An 18,776-nucleotide genomic window follows, 5' to 3' on the forward strand; every position below is an offset into this window, starting at 1 on the left:
AACTGGCAATCTTTGGAATACTGCCACTATGTACAGATAATAAAATGGTTAAGTTCAGAGTTAAATGATTTAGCTATTATAACCTAGCTGATAAGTGGCAGAGAGAGGATTCATACCTTGACTCAGACCCAGGTTCATTAAAGGGGTAGCTGAACCAGTGGTAGGAAAGGAGTCGCTAGAATCATCTGCATTGTAATATGAAAATCAAGTCCAGTGAGAAATGTGTGTAGGGAAGACCATAGGCTTAGGGTCAGATGGAGATCTGCACTCTTTCTCTTTCTTTTGACCCTGGGCAAATCATTTGACCCCTTGAAGTCTTAGTTTCTTTGTGGAAGGGAAAACTTTCTTTTTGGGGTAACGTACAAGCTGAGTATAAAATCATTTTGAAATCCAATTCTGGCAAAAGTGAATAAACATATACATCTGTAGGGGCCTCTGGAGTTTGGAGAAAAAGCTACAAAGATAAAGTACACCAGCAATGGTATACTGATGCCCTATAATCAAAGTCTACATTTTTGTCAGCACTTAAAAAATTTATAAGAATCTATACACTGATTAGTAAGATGGCAGAGCAGAAGGACATGCTCTCACTCCCTCTTGTGACAACACTGGAATCACAACTAACTGGTGAACAATCATCGACAGGAAGACACTGGAACACACCAAAAATGATACCCCACATCCAAAGACAAAGGAGAAGCCACAGTGAGACAGTAGGAGGCACACACGCAATCACAATAAAATCAAATCCCATTAACTGCTGGGTGAGTGACTCACAAACCGGAGAACAATTATACCACAGAACTCCACCCACTGGAGTGAAGATTCTGAGCCCCACGTAAGGCTACTGAAGGCTGGGGGTCTGGCAATGGGAGGAGGAATTCCTAGAGAATCAGACTTTGGAGGCTAGCAGGATTTGACTGCAGGACTTCGACAGGACTGGGAGAAACAGAGACTCCACGCTTGGAGGGCAAACACAAAGTAGTGTGCGCATCAGGACCCAGGGGAAGGAGTAGTGACCCCACAGGAGACTGAACCAGACCTACCTGCTAGTGTTGGAGGGTCTCCTGCAGAGGCGGGGGGTGGTTCTGTCCCACCGTGAGGACAAGGACACTGGCAGGAGAAGTTCTGGGAAGTACTCCTTGGCGAGAGCCCTCCCAGAGTCCGCCATTAGCCCCACCAAAGAGCCCGGGTAGGCTCCAGTGCTGGGTCGCCTCAGGCCAAACAACCAACAGGGACGGAACCCAGGCCCACCCATCAGCAGTCAATCGGATTAAAGTTTGACTGAGTTCTGCCCACCAGAGCAACAGTCAGCTCTACCCACCACCAGTCCCTCCCATCAGGAAACTTGTACAAGCCTCTTAGATAGCCTCATCCACCAGAGGGCAGACAGCAAAAGCAAGAGGAACTACAATCCTGCAGCCTGTGGAACAAAAACCACATTCATAGAAAGACAGACAAAATGAAAAGGCACAGGGCTATGTACCAGATGAAGGAAAAAGATAAAACCCCAGAAAAACAACTAAATGAAGTGGAGATAGGCAACCTTCCAGAAAAAGAATTCAGAATAATGATAGTGAAGATGATCCAGGACCTTGGAAAAAGAATGGAGGCAAAGATCGAGAAGATGTAAACATGCTTAACAAAGACCTAAAAGAATTAAAGAACAAAAAACCAGAGATGAACAATAAAACAACTGAAATGAAAAATACACTAGAAGGAATCAATAGCAGAATAATCAATTGCAGAACAAACAAACAGAGATGAACAATACAATAACTGAAATGAAAAATACACTAGAAGGAATCAATAGGAGAATAACTGAGGCAGAACGGATAAGTGACCTGGAAGACAGAATGGTGAAATTCACCGCTGCAGAACACATTAAAGAGAAGAGAATGAAAAGAAATGAAGACAGCCTAAGAGACCTCTGGGACAACATTAAACACAACAACATTCCCTTTACAGGGGTCCCAGAAGGAGAAGAGAGAGAGAAAGGACCAGAGAAAATATTTGAAGAGATTATATCAAAAACGTCCCTAACATGGGAAAGGAAATAGCCACCCAAGTCCAGGAAGCACAGAGAGTCCCATACAGGATAAACCCAAGAAAAAGCACACCGAGACACATAGTAATCAAATCGGCAAAAATTAAAGACAAAGAAAAATTATTCAAAGCAGCAAGGGAAAAACGACAAATAACATACAAGAGAATTCCCATAAGGTTAACAGGTGATTTCTCAGCAGAAACTCTGCAAGCCAGAAGGGAGTGGCATGATATACTTAAAGTGATGAATGGGAAGAACCTACAACCAAGATTACTCTACCCGGCAAGGATCTTATTCAGATCCAATGGAGAAATCCAAAGCTTTACAGACAAGCAAAAGCTAAGAGAATTCAGCACCACCAAACCAGCTCTACAACAACTGCTAAAGGAACTTCTCTAAGTGGGAAACACAAGAGAAGAAAAGGATCTACAAAAACAAACCCAAAACAATTAAGAAAATGGTAATAGGAACATACATATGGATAATTACTGTAAACGTGAATGGATTAAATGCTCCAACCAAAAGACTCAGGCTTGCTGAATGTATACAAAAACAAAACCCATATATATGCTGTCTACAAGAGACCCACTTCAGACCTAGGGACACATACGGACTGAAAGTGAGGGGATGGAAAAAGAGATTCCATGCAAATGGAAATCAAAAGAAAGCTTAAGTAGCAATACTCATATCAGATAAAAGAGACTTTAAAGAATGTTAGGGCTTCCCTGGTGGCGCAGTGGTTGAGAGTCCACCTGCCGACGCAGGGGACGCGGGTTCGTGCCCTGGTCCGGGAGGATCCCACATGCCGCGGAGCGGCTGGGCCCGTGAGCCATGGCCACTGAGCCTGCACGTCCGGAGCCTGTGCTCCGCAACAAGAGAGACCACAGCAGTGAGAGGCCCGTGTACCGCAAGAAACAAAAACAAAAACAAAAAAAATAAAGAATGTTACAAAAGACAAGGAAAGACACTACATAATGATCAAGGTATCAATCCAAGAAGAAGATATAACAATTATAAATATATATGCACCCAACATAGGAGCACCTCAATACATAAGGCAACTGCTAACAGCTATAAAAGAGGAAATCAACAGTAACACAATAATAGTGGGGGACTATAACACCTCACTTACACTAATGGACAGATCTTCCAGACAGAAAATTAATAAGGAAACAGAAGCTTTAAATGACACAACAGACCAGATAGATTTAATTGATATTTATAAGACATTCCATCCAAAAACAGCAGATTAAACTTTCTTCTCAAGTGTGCACGGAACATTCTCCAGGATGGATCACATCTTGGGTCACAAATCAAGCCTCAGTAAATTTAAGAAAATTAAAATCATATCAGGCATCTTTTCTGACCACAACACTATGCTTTTTTCCACAAGGAAAAAAACATAAAAAACACAAACACACGCAGGCTAAACAATACATCACTAAATAACCAAGAGATCACTGAAGAAATCAAAGAGGATATCAAAAAATATCTAGAGACAATTGATAATGAAAACACGATGATCCAAAACCTATGGGATGCGGCATAAAGCAGTTCTAAAAGGGAAGTTTATAGCTATATAAGCCTACCTCAAGAAAAAAGAAAAATCTCAAATAAACAATCTAATGTACACCTAAAGGAAATAGAGAAAGAACAACTAACAAACCCAAAGTTAGGAGAATCAAAGAAATCATAAAGATCAGAGCAGAAATAAATGAAATAGAAACAAAGAAAACAATTGCAAAGATCAATAAAACTAAAAGCTGGTTCTTTGAGAAGATAAACAAAATTGATAAACCATTAGCCAGACTCATCAAGAAAAAGAGGGAGAGGACTCAAATCAATAAAATGAGAAATGAAAAAGGAGAAGTTACAACAGACACCGCAGAAATACAAAGCATCCTAAGAGACTACTACAAGCAACTCTATGCCAATAAAATGGAAAACCTGGAAGTAACTGACAAATTCTTAGAAAGGTATAACCTTCCAAGACTGAACCAGGAAGAAATAGAAAATATGAACAGACCAATCACAAGTATGAAATTGAAACTGTGATTAAAAATCTTCCAGCAAACAAAAGTCCAGGACCAGATGGCTTCACAGGTGAATTCTATCAAACATTTAGAGAACAGCTAACACCCATCCTTCTCAAACTCTTCCAAAAAATGTCGGAGGAAGGAACACCCCAAACTCATTCTATGAGGCCACCATCACCCTGATCCTAAAACCAGACAAAGATACTACAAAATTACAGACAAATATCACTGATGAATATAGAGGCAAAAATCCTCAACATAATACTAGCAAACAGAATCCAACAACACATTAAGAGGATCATACACCATGATCAGCGGGATTTACCCCAGGGATGCAAGGATTCTTCAATATACGCAAATCAATCAATGTGATACATCATATTAACAAACTGAAGAAGAAAAACCATATGATCATCTCAATACATGCAGAAAAAGCTTTTGACAAAATTCAACACTCATTTATGATAAAAACTCTCCAGAAAGTGGGCATAGAGGGAATCTACCTCAACATAATAAAGGCCATATACGAGAAACGCACAGCAAACATCATTCTCAATGGTGAAAAAATGAAAGCATTTCCTCTAAGATCAGGAACAAGACAAGGATGTCCACTCTCACCACTATTATTCAACATAGTTTTGGAAGTCCTAGCCATGGCAATCAGAGAAGAAAAAGAAATAAAAGGAACACAAATTGGAAAAGCAGAAGTAAAACTGTCACTGTTTGCAGATGACATGATAGTATACATAGAGAATCCTAAGATGCCACTAGAAAACTACCAGAGCTAATCAATGAATTTGGTAAAGTTGTAGGATACAAAATTAATGCAGAGAAATCTCTTGCATTCCTATACACTAATGATAAAAAATCTGAAAGAGAAATTAAGGAAACACTCCCATTTACCACTGCAACAAAAAGAATAAAATACCTAGGAATAAACCTACCTAGGGAGACAAAAGACCTATATGCAGAAAACTGTAAGACACTAATGGAAGAAATTAAAGATGATACAAACAGATGGAGAGATATACCATATTCTTGGATTGGAAGAATGAATATTGTGAAAATGACTCTACTACCCAAAGCAATCTACAGATTCAATGCAATCCCTGTCAAATTACCAATGGCATTTTTTTTAACAGAACCAGAACAAAAAAATCTTAAAATTTGTATGGAGACACAAAAGACCCGAAATAGCCAAAGCAGTCTTGCGGGAAAAAAGCAGAGCTCGAGGAATCAGCCTCCCTGACTACAGACTATACTACAAAGCTACAGTAATCAAGGCAATATGGTACTGGCACAACAACAGAAATATAGATGAATGGAACAGGATAGAAAGCTCAGAGATAAACCCACACACCTATGGTCAACTAATCTATGACAAAGGAGGCAAGGATATACAATGGAGAAAAGACAGTCTCTTCAATAAGTGGTGCTGGGAAAACTGGACAGCTACATGTAAAAGAATGAAATATGAACACTCCCTAACACCATACACAAAAATAAACTCAAAATGGATTCGAGACCTAAATGTAAGACCGGACACTATAAAACTCTTAGAGGGAAACATAGGAAGAACACTCTTTGACATAAATCACAGCAAGATTTTTTTTGAGCCACCTCCTAAAGTAATGGAAATAAAAGAAAAATAAACAAATGGGACCTAATGAAACTTAAAAGCTTTTGCACAGCAAAGGAAACCATAAACAAGACGAAAAGACAACCCTCAGAATGGGAGAAAATATTTGCAAACGAATCAACGGACAAAGGATTAATCTCCAAAATATATAAACAGCTCATGCAGCTCAATATTAAAAAAACATACACCCCAATCCAAAAATGGGCAGAAGACCTAAATAGACATTTCTCCAAAGAAGACACACAGATGGCCAAGAAGCACATGAAAAGCTGCTCAACATCACTAATTATTAGAGAAATGCAAATCAAAACTACAATGAGGTATTACCTCACACCAGTCACAATGGGCATCATCAGAAAATCTACAAACAACAAATGCTGGAGAGGGTGTGGAGAAAAGGGAACCCTCTTGCACTGTTGGTGGGAATGTAAATTGATACAACCACTATGGAGAACAGTATGGAGGTTCCTTAAAAAACTAAAAATAGCGTTACCGTATGTCCCTGCAATCCCACTACTGGGCATATACCCAGAGAAAACTGTAATTCAAAAAAACACATGCACCCCAATGTTCAGCACTATTTACAATAGCCAGGTCATGGAAGCAACCTCAATGCCCATCAACAAACGAATGGATAAAGAAGATGTGGTCCACAGATACAATGGAATATTGCTCAGCCATAAAAAGGAACAAAATTGGGTCATTTGTAGAGACGTGGATGGAGCTAGAGACTGTCATACAGAGTGAAGTAAGTCAGAAAGAGAAAAACAAATATTGTACATTAACGCATATATGTGGAACCTAGAAAAATGGTACAGGTGAACCCGTTTGCAGGGCAGAGACTGAGACACAGATGTAGAGAACAAACGTATGGACACCAAGGGGGGAAAGCGGCGGGGGGTGCGGGTGGTGGTGTGATGAATTGGGCGATTGCGATTGACATGTATACACTGATGTGTACAAAATGGATAACTAATAAGTACCTGCTGTATAAAAAAATAAATAAAATTCAAAAAACCCAAAAAACATATACATCTGCACAGACAGTACCTGAGGGAGCAAAATGAAAGCTCAGCCTAGGGTCCAGTCAGATGCATGTAGTTAAAATTATCAAATGGCTTTGCTTCAGTGAGCACTTATCAACACCCCCTTAGCCCAACTCCCAACACATGCACACACAGCCCCCTGTGCTAAAGATACTATTTGTTACTGGATACTGTACAGAAGCAATTAAGTTCCAGCAGGCGACTGACAAACATTTTCTAAGTACTTCCTTTGTGCAAGACACGGTGCTCAGCCCCTCTTGGCAGACCTGGTGGCATCCTTCACTGCCTCCCTACCTCTTTCATTATTTTGATGGCTTCCACCCGGTGCTGGGGTGGGGGATAAAGCAGCACGCGGTGATAGAGCGACTGCAGCACGGGCTTCATGGAGTCCACTGACCCCACCAGCCGGACCAGCTCAGCTGCGATGTAATAGATGGTCCGAGCCACGGGCCCACTGAGGGCTGGTGCGGTGGAGGAGCAGCCTGACCCCCGGCCGTGGTCAGAAACCCCTGGAGACGCAGAGTCCGATTCGATGCTGGTACTCGTGTTGCCGCTATGAGCAGAGGTGATAGTTTTGTCATGAATTGGATTGCCCAGGATCACGATGAGAGCAGGGCAAAGGTTTTTCCTGAGAAGAGAACGAGAAGAAAGGAAAGTTTCCCTACAAGTCGAATGATAAAATACGAATACTATCCTGAGGGTAAATGCCAGGTGCCTTAAAAATGACAAGTAAGGGCTTCCCTGGTGGTGCAGTGGTTGAGAGTCTGCCTGCCGATGCAGGGAACATGGGTTCGTGCCCCGGTCCAGGAAGATCCCACATGCTGCGGAGCGGCTGGGCCCGTGAGCCATGGCCGCTGAGCCTGCGCGTCCGGAGCCTGTGCTCCGCAACGGGAGAGGCCACAACAGTGAGAGGCCCGTGTACCGCAAAAAGAAAAAAAAAAAGACAAGTAATAGTTGGGCTCTTTACTGCTCCTTCTTCTGGCTACCTTCTGCCCCAGCGTTCCCTGACTCCTCATCACTCCTGGGGATATCAACAGAATACTTTGCCTCATAATTCAAGCTGGGGTTAACTACATAAAATATCAAGAGAAGCGTTAGAAATCATCTTATGTGAGGAAAATGGACTCAAAATGCTAACTTAGTTATGAAGTTTCATTTTACTATAAATAACAAAGTTATTTATACTCCTCATTTGAGAAGTTGGTTTAAAATTCTGACACATATCATATACATAGCATTCGACTTTCTCCCTGTCAATAAGCGCAGGAACCCAGAGCAGCTAGCTGGCTGCCTGAGGGTCCTGTCACTTGTGTGAATCTCTGACTATGATTAAGAGACTAGTATTCAGGTTGAGATGGAGAAAGTACCAGGGTGAGGCTGAGAAGAAGGTCCAGTTTTGGCGAAGGTGAATTACCTCGCCTGTGCAACTCTCTGGTGCCTTTATATGATTTAGAACGTAGGCTCTCATGATCCTATGACGGAAACAAAATGCAAAAGGGCCTTGGGAGGCATAGTTTGTTACAATAATTATCGCTGTCTCTCCCCTTTCTCTCTGTAGCTTCGTCTGGTGCATATAAGCAAAGCTATCTCCTTACTTTCCCTCTAATATATTTACACATAGATGAAATGGCCAGTGAGGCATGGATGCCCTGGGAAGGGACCCGCAGACCCAGCTAGAGCGAGCGAGCCCCCCAGGTTGGGGTGGAGCAGGGGTCGGCGTCAGGATGAGCACTCACCAGATGAGGTCCGTGAAGCCTCTGTGCAGCCGCATGGAGGAGGAGGAACTGCTGAGCACGGACAGAACGCACTCCAGGTACAGAAGCTGCAGCTGCTGACTGTCACTGCAGAGGAACAGAACCAACATACAAATGCACACAAGGTAAAGGTGAAACTAAAGAGGTGACGTGTGGAAAACACTTGGGGAAATGTTAGGTATCACAGGGTGTTAATTTTGGGGTAGGGAGCAGTGGTAGTGTTATGGGTTGACTTGTGCTCCCCCCCTGCCTTTCATATGCTGAGGTCCTAACCCCTGGCACCTCAGAAATGGTCTTATTTGGAGTTGGGACCTTACACAGGTAACCAAGTTAAAGTGAAGTTATTAGGGTAGATCCTAATCCAATACGACTGGTGTCCTTATAAAACAGGGAAATTAGGACACACAGATACACATGGAAGGAAGACGATGTGAAGAGACATGCGGAGAAGACGGTCGTCTACAAGCCAAAGAGCGAGGCCTCCCAGCCCTGAGAAGGAACCAACTCTGCTGACATCATGATCTCCAATCTCCAGCCTCCAGAAGCACGAGACAATACATTTCTGTTGTTAAAGCCGCTTGGTTTGTGGTACCTTGTTATGGCGGCCCCAACAAACTAATACAGTTAGGATGATTTTTCTGTAATAAACCTTACTTTTTAGAACAGTTTTAGATTTACAGAAAAACTGAATATGGTATGGAAAGTGACCATATTTTACCCACCCCTGCACGTGGTTTATCCTGGTAAAGATGTTATTAACATCTTACCATTAATGAACAAATTAACAGCTACCATTAATGAACAAATATTGATATATTGCCTAAAGTCCACAGTTTATTCCAGAAATATTAATTTTTAATATGTTTAATTGTCTAAATGTTTCAGATGTTTTATTGTACCATGATATCTTTTAGATGATTAATGCTTTACTAACTTGCATTTGGCTTTTCTTCTTTTTTTTTTGAAAGCAGCATGGTTTTTCAACAGACGAATTATTTTTCTCATAATTATTACTATGGGGTTCCTCAATAGAACCAGATTTAAAAAAAACAGATAAGTTTATGGGACGCACATTTTTATACCTGGATTAAGTTTTCTGCCTAATCCACCAGAAAGTGTTAAAATCCAGGTGGGTGGTCTTTCTGACCATCACTTGACTCATAATTAAGAAAAATAATTATTAAATGCCCTTACTGAAAAATGTCTATCTTTCAAACTGTCAGTCGAACATCACAAAACTAAAATAACTATAAACAATAAAGAGTCTCAGTTTCTGAAATCACTGGAAATAAACTCAGAGAAAAGCTACAAGCAGTCAAGTTCCCTATGAGTACATATCAGCAAAGCGTGCTGCAGCAATATGGCAACCCCAAGGCATCAGACTTGGTGACAGAGAGAGCGCATTGCCAAGGAAACTGGCCTGGGAGTCTCCTTGGAGACTGAATGCAGCAGCTTTTCTGTGGGCTGCTGCAGTCTGGAAAAATGAGTGCTCGTGGCCTGGCACACGTCATGTCATTAGAGGAGCACCTTCCATGCATGCCCCTCACTAGATACACATATGTGTGTGCACAGTGTGTACGTTTCATATTTGTCTGACGAATCTGTGAGATGCACAGGGCAGAAAGGAGCCTAGAAACTAGCCAACTCTTTCAGCACACACTAGGGAACATCTGCCTACCTAGGAGGGCTGTGAGTCACTTTGTCTGGCCTTTTGTTTGAACAGGTTGAGCACCTACTGGTCTCACTCTCTGCTCGTCTCTGGATTTCCTCCCAGGCCCATGATCCACAGAGAACAACTCTCGTGGGTAGACCAGTGGTCCATGAAGGAGAAGCAGTGCAGCCCTGGCAGGGTTACTGTGACAGCAACCTGGCAGCACATCCTCGATTTCTGGAGTTCTTAAAATTTTGTTTCGCTTTGAACTATTTTGATTTTGCCTCCCTTAGAAACAGATTCAAATTTAGTTAGAAAAAGGAGAGAGGGAGTTGCATAAGGAGTGGAATGGAATTAGAATACACAATATGAAGGCTCAGCCTCGCCTCATTGATTCCAAGATGCCTCAGTATAGATTCCTCTCCGACATTCTGTACTGAGAAGAGAGGGAAGTGGGGAGAGGGTGGTGGGAAACCAACGGGCAGAGAATGAAAAAATATCTTTCTAATCCCAAGTATCCTTCCAAAAATTCTTGGATTTAAACAGCATCACGTAACTCAACTTGCCTAATATAGAGCTCTATTAATACTGCATCTCCAAGGCATGTGAGTTAACCTGTGTGCCTGAATGCATTTTCTGATTTCTCCTGAGAGACTGAACATATCATGAGTACATACCCCTACAGAGCTAAAGACCTGTGAGGTATATCGGCATTGATTTTGGGAATGGATATTCGGTGGGAAGTAATGACCGTGGTGTGATTTCAGAGGAAGAGAACCTACTTAGAAGGTAGGAGAGGTGTCAAGTTTAGCCAATGGAAATAAAAGGAGTTAAAGTAGTAAAATCAGAAGAAACTATATAGATGTGAAAATTTAAGGAGAATTAATAGAACCACCAGAGTGAGAGCAGCCAAGGGCATGGTATTATCTGACCCAGGGGTGTTAAACGTCTCCCAGAGAAGCTGCACTAAGCCTGCTGCACCCCAGCTTCTGCAGTAATACAACCCCCATCTTAGGGCAATGGAACCATGATGGGAAAGGCCATAACCAAACAAGGAGAGGAGTCTCCAGAGGCAGAATTATGATAAGGAAATTGCTTTGAAAAAACAAGCAAGACTATGAGAATCCTATAAAAATCATTAAGCTCTATAACAATATGCCTAAAGCCATCTTTGATCCAATGTCCAATGAGAAATCCTAGAAAACCATATGCATGTCACGTGAGTTATTTTTTTTTCCATTTAAAGCCTATCCCTGAATCATATGGTTTAGAAACGTTTCCATTTTTTCAGTGACTGATAGAAATGTATGACCTTTAGTTTCTAATACACATGTGAGCATTTGTAATGTACGTTTGTGCATTGTATCTTCCCAACAACCTTCAGTCAACTTTCTAATGTAAGAAACTCAGTGTTCCTAAATGCGTCACCAACTAGAATTAGCACTGATAATTCTGAAAGCAAACAAGCTATTTTAGAGCTAATATTTATCAAATATTTATTATGTGCTGTGCAGTAAAAAAAAAAAAAAAAAAAAAAATTCCACTTATACCGGTACTTCCTAGAAGATATCGATATGAGTGTCTTTAATAATAATTATACAATAAGCGTAACTTTGGACTGTTTAAGGTAAGCCAAGTTATATGGTTGCCCTATAGGTAGCGGTCCCTGTAGGTGACATTAGAGCCATCCAGGTTTTAAAGAACCATGAACTGAGTGAACCCCAGATGCCAGGCAAGTCCTTACTAGACTTTGCTAAAGGCTCTTTCTGGACCAATGAACAATGGTATCATTTATAGACCTACAGACTTGTTCTAACTTCTCCTGATGGCTATTTTAAAATTATTAATGGCATAATTACCATGAACTATTATTAGCACTTTTGCAGCACTTAAAAATTTTAGATTTCTCCCTTAGCAAACTACTCAGAAAAAAAGAGTTTATTAGTTTTCCCTTGTCAGCACAGTAATGAACATAGCCTTTAAGTTTTTCAAAATTTCGGTGGTCTTTGTTTTATTCCCCGACAAGGCTAAGACCTGAAGGGGTGGGCCAAGAAGAAGAATCCTTGACAGCTGGCAACAGCCATCTTATTAGTTGCTACCAGCCAGCTGTGTGTTCCCCTGGGGAACAGAAACAACTGCACAGAATGTTAACATCAGATGAGGACTCTCCACAATGATGATGTAACAAGATGAAAGCAGATCGACAATCAGATCTGAACAGAAATTTTTTAAAAAATCTGTACAATTACAAAAATGACCAAATATTATCCTCCCCTGTAAGTGACTCCTGCTGCTTCTCCAGTGACAACTCCGGCTCCCATCTGGCCCTCTTGTCAGCTAGATGAAAACTAGGATGCTCAATGCTAGAATTGCCCCTTGCTTTCTGACAGTAGCCAGTCCTTGAACAGAACCCCCAATTCCTTTAATCTGCACCAAATTACCTAACTCAGGTTCAAATCCTATAACAATTCCGAATACCCACCCTTTTACTGGATGTCCTATCGTTCGCATAGTGTACAGGCTCCCCTACTGCAGCAAGTTAATAACCCTAATTCTGTTAACCTCAGATGTTCCTGGTGATCTTGGGTTGGTGGGCAGTGACAGTCTTTTAGGTTAATTTTCTCATTCAATCCTTACAAAAACCCTAACATATTTTATATTACTGATATTACATATTTTATATTACTAATATTGTATATATTACTATATTATGATTATAATGCAAATTTAAAATATTTTGAATAATCATTAAGCATATCAATATTAAAATTATATTACGAATATAATTAACATTATAATGTTATTTTATTATAAATATTATTATAACATAATAAAATGTTTTATATTACTAATTTTTTATATTATGAACATATATATATATATATATTTTTTTTTTAGCTGTACGCGGGCCTCTCACTGTCGTGGCCTCTCCTGTTGTGGAGCACAGGCTCCGGACGCGCAGGCTCAGCAGCCATGACTCACGGGCCCAGCCGCTCTGCGGCATGTGGGATCCTCCCGGACTGGGGCACGAACCCGTGTCCCCAGCATCAGCAGGTGGACTCTCAACCACTGCGCCACCAGGGAAGCCCACGAACATATTTTATATTACTAACATATTTTATATTTTATATTACTAATATTATATATATTACTATATTATAATGATTATAATGCAAATTTAAAATATTTTGAATAATCATTAAGAATATTAAAATTATATTACAAATATAATTAACATTGTTATTTTATTATAAATATTATAACATAATAAAATAATATAACGTGCTAATAATAATTAATTATAGGATCAATAAGCTTAGGGTGGTTGAGCTCTTTGCCCAAAGTCAAGAGCTAGTAAGGGGTCTAACAGGGGTTTTATCCCAGGTAATCCAACAAAGATAATGCAGTTTAGCCAATAGTAATTAAACTCTGATTGTCTCTCAGGAGAAAACAAGCCAATGAGAAACATATTCCAGCTCTAACAGCTGGCTCTGCCAAGATGGACGGGAACTGGGCAGGGGAGGTGAGAAGTTAGCACTGAAAGAGATCTAAACCCCGGGCACGGATGGGGAGAGTGAATATATAACCTATCCCAGCCTGGACACTGTTGAGAGTAAAGGAGGGTGATTGTAATCATACACAACGGGCACAGCCTGGGACTGTCCCAAGGAAATCGGGTAGCACGGGGTCCCTGTAGATGGGGTCACCGTGGCTGGGGTTAGAGCCTGCAGGTTAGGATGCTCGTCTGCATCCCAGCCCTACTGCTCCAGCTCTCCATGGTCAGGAAGAGGGGACCTGAGTGGGGCACGGGAGCAGCCAGGTACATTCCATGTACATTCCCCCCGAGGGAAAACTAATGCCCATACCTGCAGCCTGCCTAGGGTCCTGGGGTGGGAGAATCTTGAGGGTGGGGTGTGGAAGAAGTTAAGCGCTATTTCGTTTTGGTTTGTACTACCTATGTATTAAATAAATCTCTTCATTTTTTAAGTGCCTGATATAAATTGAGCTTAATTTGGTTAAAATATGCAGGTGACCTGGAGGAATGATAGATAAATTGAAGTAGAGACTATTCGGCAACAACTTTTAAGAGTAGTTTTAAGCCTAGCTTAAAAATAATCCTGAGTTTATGAAGAAACAACAACAACAAATTTCTGCAGTGTTTCCAGCAAAGTGAGAGAGCTCATTCATGTCTGCAACTGGACTGTTTCTCGTAGCTCATTACCATATATAAAATTCTACAAGCAAAAGTTTTCTGAATTATCAATTACTCTAGTTACCAGTAAACAATAGTTTAATGTGTCTTCCCCAACTCAAAGGGCACTTCAGAATCCTACCATGTTGTAGAATGTTGCAGTTAATTATATGTAGCTGGTAGAGACTTTCATCTCACCTTGGCAAGTCTGGCCTTTTTATGATTTGGCTTTACTACAGATGCAGAAGTTATCAACTTACTGCATGGAGAGTTGGAGCAGTGGACGTCACAAATGAACTAATATCACTGATTAAACTGTCATGCAAATAAATGAAAAGTATATAAAAATCAGAATAACGCACTTTTTAAAGATAGGTGTGTGAGTTCACAGGCTCAGGAGAATGTTAGAAGAAATAGAAAAGATCACACAGCCCAACCTGGCCATTTAGCAGAGGAGGAAGGTGCAATAGCCGGATGAGAAGGTTCACCTGGAGCCACAGTCCTGGGACATGCCAGGTTAGGACTAGCCCTCATATCAACTAGGTCTTAGCCAACATTTTTTCCACTCACCTCCATGCTCAAGCGATTAACTCTTCTGCAAGGTATTGTTTTCCCTTTTTCTCATCAGAAAATTACATCCTTCAGTAATTGTATTTGGTCATGTGGGCTTGCCCAAGATCACTGAACACATGCCTCAGGAAAGACAGTGAACTGCTCAGTGAATACCAACGGGGTGGTGGGAACCACTGTCCCTATGCTCTGCAACTTTAAGTGATGCTGCAGGCAAAAGTTACTTCAGAAATAGTCCGTTAATGAATCAGAGCACCAGTGTTGAAGGCACTTACTTGATGGCAGCTTGGAGCTTCTCACACAGAACAGTGAGCACAGAGACAAGGTCATCACAGAGGGACTCTACGGTTGACCCTTCAAACAGAGGAGGTGACAGGCATTAGACATCGGCAGGGGGCACTACAGGCTTCCTCAACAGTCCTTCCCATCTTCTGCTTTTGATACTTTCAGGACTGGAAAGATGATTTTCAGATGCTGAGCCTTCCTCAGGTCACCAAAAGGGTCACAGAAAAGAATTAAAGGACTGATTATCCCATCAGTCCTTTCCAAAGTAAAACACTCAAGATAGTCCAGGAAGGAAATAATAGACTATTCATTATAAGTAAAATTCACTCACACTTAACAAAAAAGATTTGGTTAATTTAAGGAACAACACAATCAATTAACAATTTTATCAATATTTAGGCCAGCAGACTACACATGTATCCCTTATTCTGACCTCTTCAATTTCTGGGTCTCCTGAGCAGACTTGAGCTGTATCCCAGAGAGAGAAAATATGGTGGCATGGAAGAAAGATGGGCTTTTCATACTAGGAAACTAGGGAAAGGAGGCAAAATAAGTTAGTCACCATCTTCACCTATTTTAGCTATTTGTCCAGCATCCTCAGGGTACGTGGCCTTCACTGTTAAAGGAGCAACAGCCACGGTCAGAAAAAATTTTCCTTTCAAACATGTTTGTGTCCAGAATCTAGCAACAAAACTCCCACAGGAGCACCGAAGTGTATTGGAAAAAGGCTGAAATTTGGAATCTGTTCAAGTACTGGTCCACAGTCTGCTGACTGTGAGCTTGGGTAAGCTTCAGTTTAGCCTTCGGCAAGATGCGATAAATAATAATGAAGTCCCAGCTCTGTTGGGCCAAGTGAAGTAACCAGTGGAAGCATTTGCCTTTTTTTTTTTTTAAATAAAAACCTGTGGAGAGCTATACAAATGTGCCCAAGTGTTTGATGGATGTATAGAATGAATGAATGAATGAATGACCATGAGGTCAGAGAAGATGGAGAAAAAATGGCAGGAGTGTAAGAAGGAAAATAAAAATAAAATTGGAGGAGGGCAAGGGAATGATAAATGGCTGATCCTCAGAATTTAATATTTTAAATGCAGGAACAAATTGAGAAATGATAAAGTACAATGATAAATGATAGTTTAAAATAAATAAAACCCACAAGTAGTCTTGAAACTCAATTTTAGGTAAATTTCAAATGAGTCCATCAATTTTTTTACTGATATAGATTTTAAAGATGCATCCTTAACCAAGAGGACTTTGACCTCTTATTTTAGTTTATAAAATCATCCTACGTTAAAGGAAGACATTATGGGAACTGCAAGAGCCAAAAGAGGAAGAGACTGGTGGAAAATCTTGGAGTATACCACTGAGAGCTTCAAAAGGTGAAAGGATACTGCAGCCCAAGAATGCAGGAGGATGTGACTAAAACAACATGCTAATGTGATGCTTTAGAAAATGACTTAAAGCGGTCATTTTTCTTTCATTTATTCTTTTTCTAACTGTGGCTGTTTAGCTACTTCTTTCTCTCTGTTTCATTCCCTGGTTTTTTTCATCTTCTCTCTACCCCACCCCCCCCTTTCCCCATTATTAACTGGCAAAAATATCAAAGAGAAGCAGATTTTTTCCAACATTTTAAAAATTACTGAATAAAATTCAAAATAAAAATTATATTTCAGTATTTCAATCAGATAATTTGAATTTTTCATATCTCTTTCAGAAAATACCATCAAACATTTTGAAGAAGTCAAAGTGCTTGTCTGTTGTACGCGGACCTTTATTTTTTCCTGTCCTGTGGGTCAGAATGAAAGTTCCTTACCTTGATTTCACCTGCTACTGAAACTGGGCTGTCTGTCCTTCCCTGTGAGGTGACTCATTTTTCATATCAAAAACTCGGTGTTTCACAAATACCCTTCAGGTGAAATAATGAACCTGACTTCATGAAGAGTGATGTAACTACAAAAACTAGCTTCCAGCAGGAAGGTGTGTGAAGAGTTAATTTCCTTGACACAGCTGGAGCAGGGACAAGTATGGTTGGCAGAGGGTGTAGGAACAGAAGGAAACAGCTGACTAAAGCTAAGCAGAGCCTCCAAGGAGAATGGGGAACTAACCCGAGAGCTTTTACTCAGCGTTACATCCCCACTCCAAGCACATAGTAGGTGTCTTTACACCGGCTTTTTAAACTGAATGCACAGAAATCAAATCCAATACCTTGACTCCTGAATTCCTGCGGTACATCCGGGTTTTCAATTATCTAGTAAGGGAGACACACACAGGACAATTAGGAGATTCAGGCAAGAAAAATCCCGACTGTTAAACAACGGAAAGTTCTAGGAAACAAAGTGTCATCTGAGTGCTCTGGGCTCTGCTAACTTACCTAGGCGCACCCTCCGGCTCTTGATAGCATTTCATTACTCATGGTACTTATGAAAAGGCTGTGATGTCTGAACTGAGTTATCAGTTCCAAAAATAACTCATTCAAGAGTCCACAACCCCCTGGAAGTTTAAGGCCCACTGTGCACTTGATCATTCCAGGATGCTGCAGGGCTATGACCTGAGGCAATACCTGCCTAAACAGGTGCGTTCTCTTTGCACAACAATCTGCCCCAAGGTCACAGACTGCACTCTGACTGGCACCTAATGAATACAGATTCTTAATCGTAAGAAGAATCAGGTTCCTGGACTTCAACATACAAGTCCAAGATGACTGCGGGTCAGAAGCACCAGATTCCTAATTGATGGGGGAGTGTATTAACTTCTGACTGTCTGACCAGACCGACCCTCTAGGCCATCTCTAGGTAGGCCTAGAACTATCAGGGTAGAGACAGAACCTGGAGGGAAGGGAGAATAGGAAGGAAAAGACATTTACTGGTAGTAAGATTATTTCCCATGATACGGATAATTCAGTGACTACTGAGCTGAGAACAGGAAGGCAACCCTTCAGTCTCCCCACCTCTTAGCATTGGGAGATAAACAGAAGGCATTTCCATGCCAACTAACTACCAGATATAAATCATACCATAGCACTGATCATTTTTAAACTTGTTACGGGCATGTATTTCTACTCTTCTCTGTTCATAACTTTGCAAGCTCAGCAACTTCTACAGTGTTTTGGGAAATGCTATGTTAGTGCCTACAGCTCAGCACATGGATAAATATTAAGTTCAGAACAACATTTTCTGGAGGAAATCCATCTGAATCATTTTTATGGATAGGAAAACCACTACCACCTACCCGCAAATATTTACATGTGGCATTTTTTTCTTTTTAAAATGTGTAACAACAATTTAACTATGGCTTTTGTCATCGAAATAATTCAAAAATAAAGCTCGGTAATAACTCAGGGTTTCTGAGGCTACAAAATCAAACTGAGTAATCTGCCCTGGGAGCAGGGGTTGGGAGGGGCTAGACATTAAGCTGAAGATACATTTCATGCTAAGCTTTTGGCATTCTAGGTTTATTTTCTTTCCACTGTACTTAAGTCTTTCTAATTCTGAGATGGCCCATGATGTCTTTCCAGGGATGGGTCACGCTAAGCACTATACACATCTTCTACAAGTAA

General features: G+C 40.8%; 1 protein-coding gene across 2 annotated transcripts in view; it reads right to left on the reverse strand.

The window, feature by feature from the left end:
* The window catches only part of ARFGEF3 (ARFGEF family member 3), a 312,275-nt gene that overhangs the window by 83,614 nt on the left and 209,885 nt on the right, over positions 1-18,776 (reverse strand). For both annotated transcript variants that reach the window (XM_049695570.1, XM_004263774.3), the window contains 4 exons: positions 17,426-17,468; positions 15,211-15,289; positions 8,505-8,609; positions 7,063-7,396 (listed from right to left, as the gene is read on the reverse strand). In XM_049695570.1, coding sequence (XP_049551527.1) covers positions 7,063-7,396; positions 8,505-8,609; positions 15,211-15,289; positions 17,426-17,468 — 561 coding nt within the window. The remainder of the gene's footprint in view (positions 1-7,062; positions 7,397-8,504; positions 8,610-15,210; positions 15,290-17,425; positions 17,469-18,776) is intronic.

Source organism: Orcinus orca, chromosome 12, assembly GCF_937001465.1.
Source record: "Orcinus orca chromosome 12, mOrcOrc1.1, whole genome shotgun sequence".
Lineage (NCBI taxonomy): Eukaryota > Metazoa > Chordata > Mammalia > Artiodactyla > Delphinidae > Orcinus > Orcinus orca.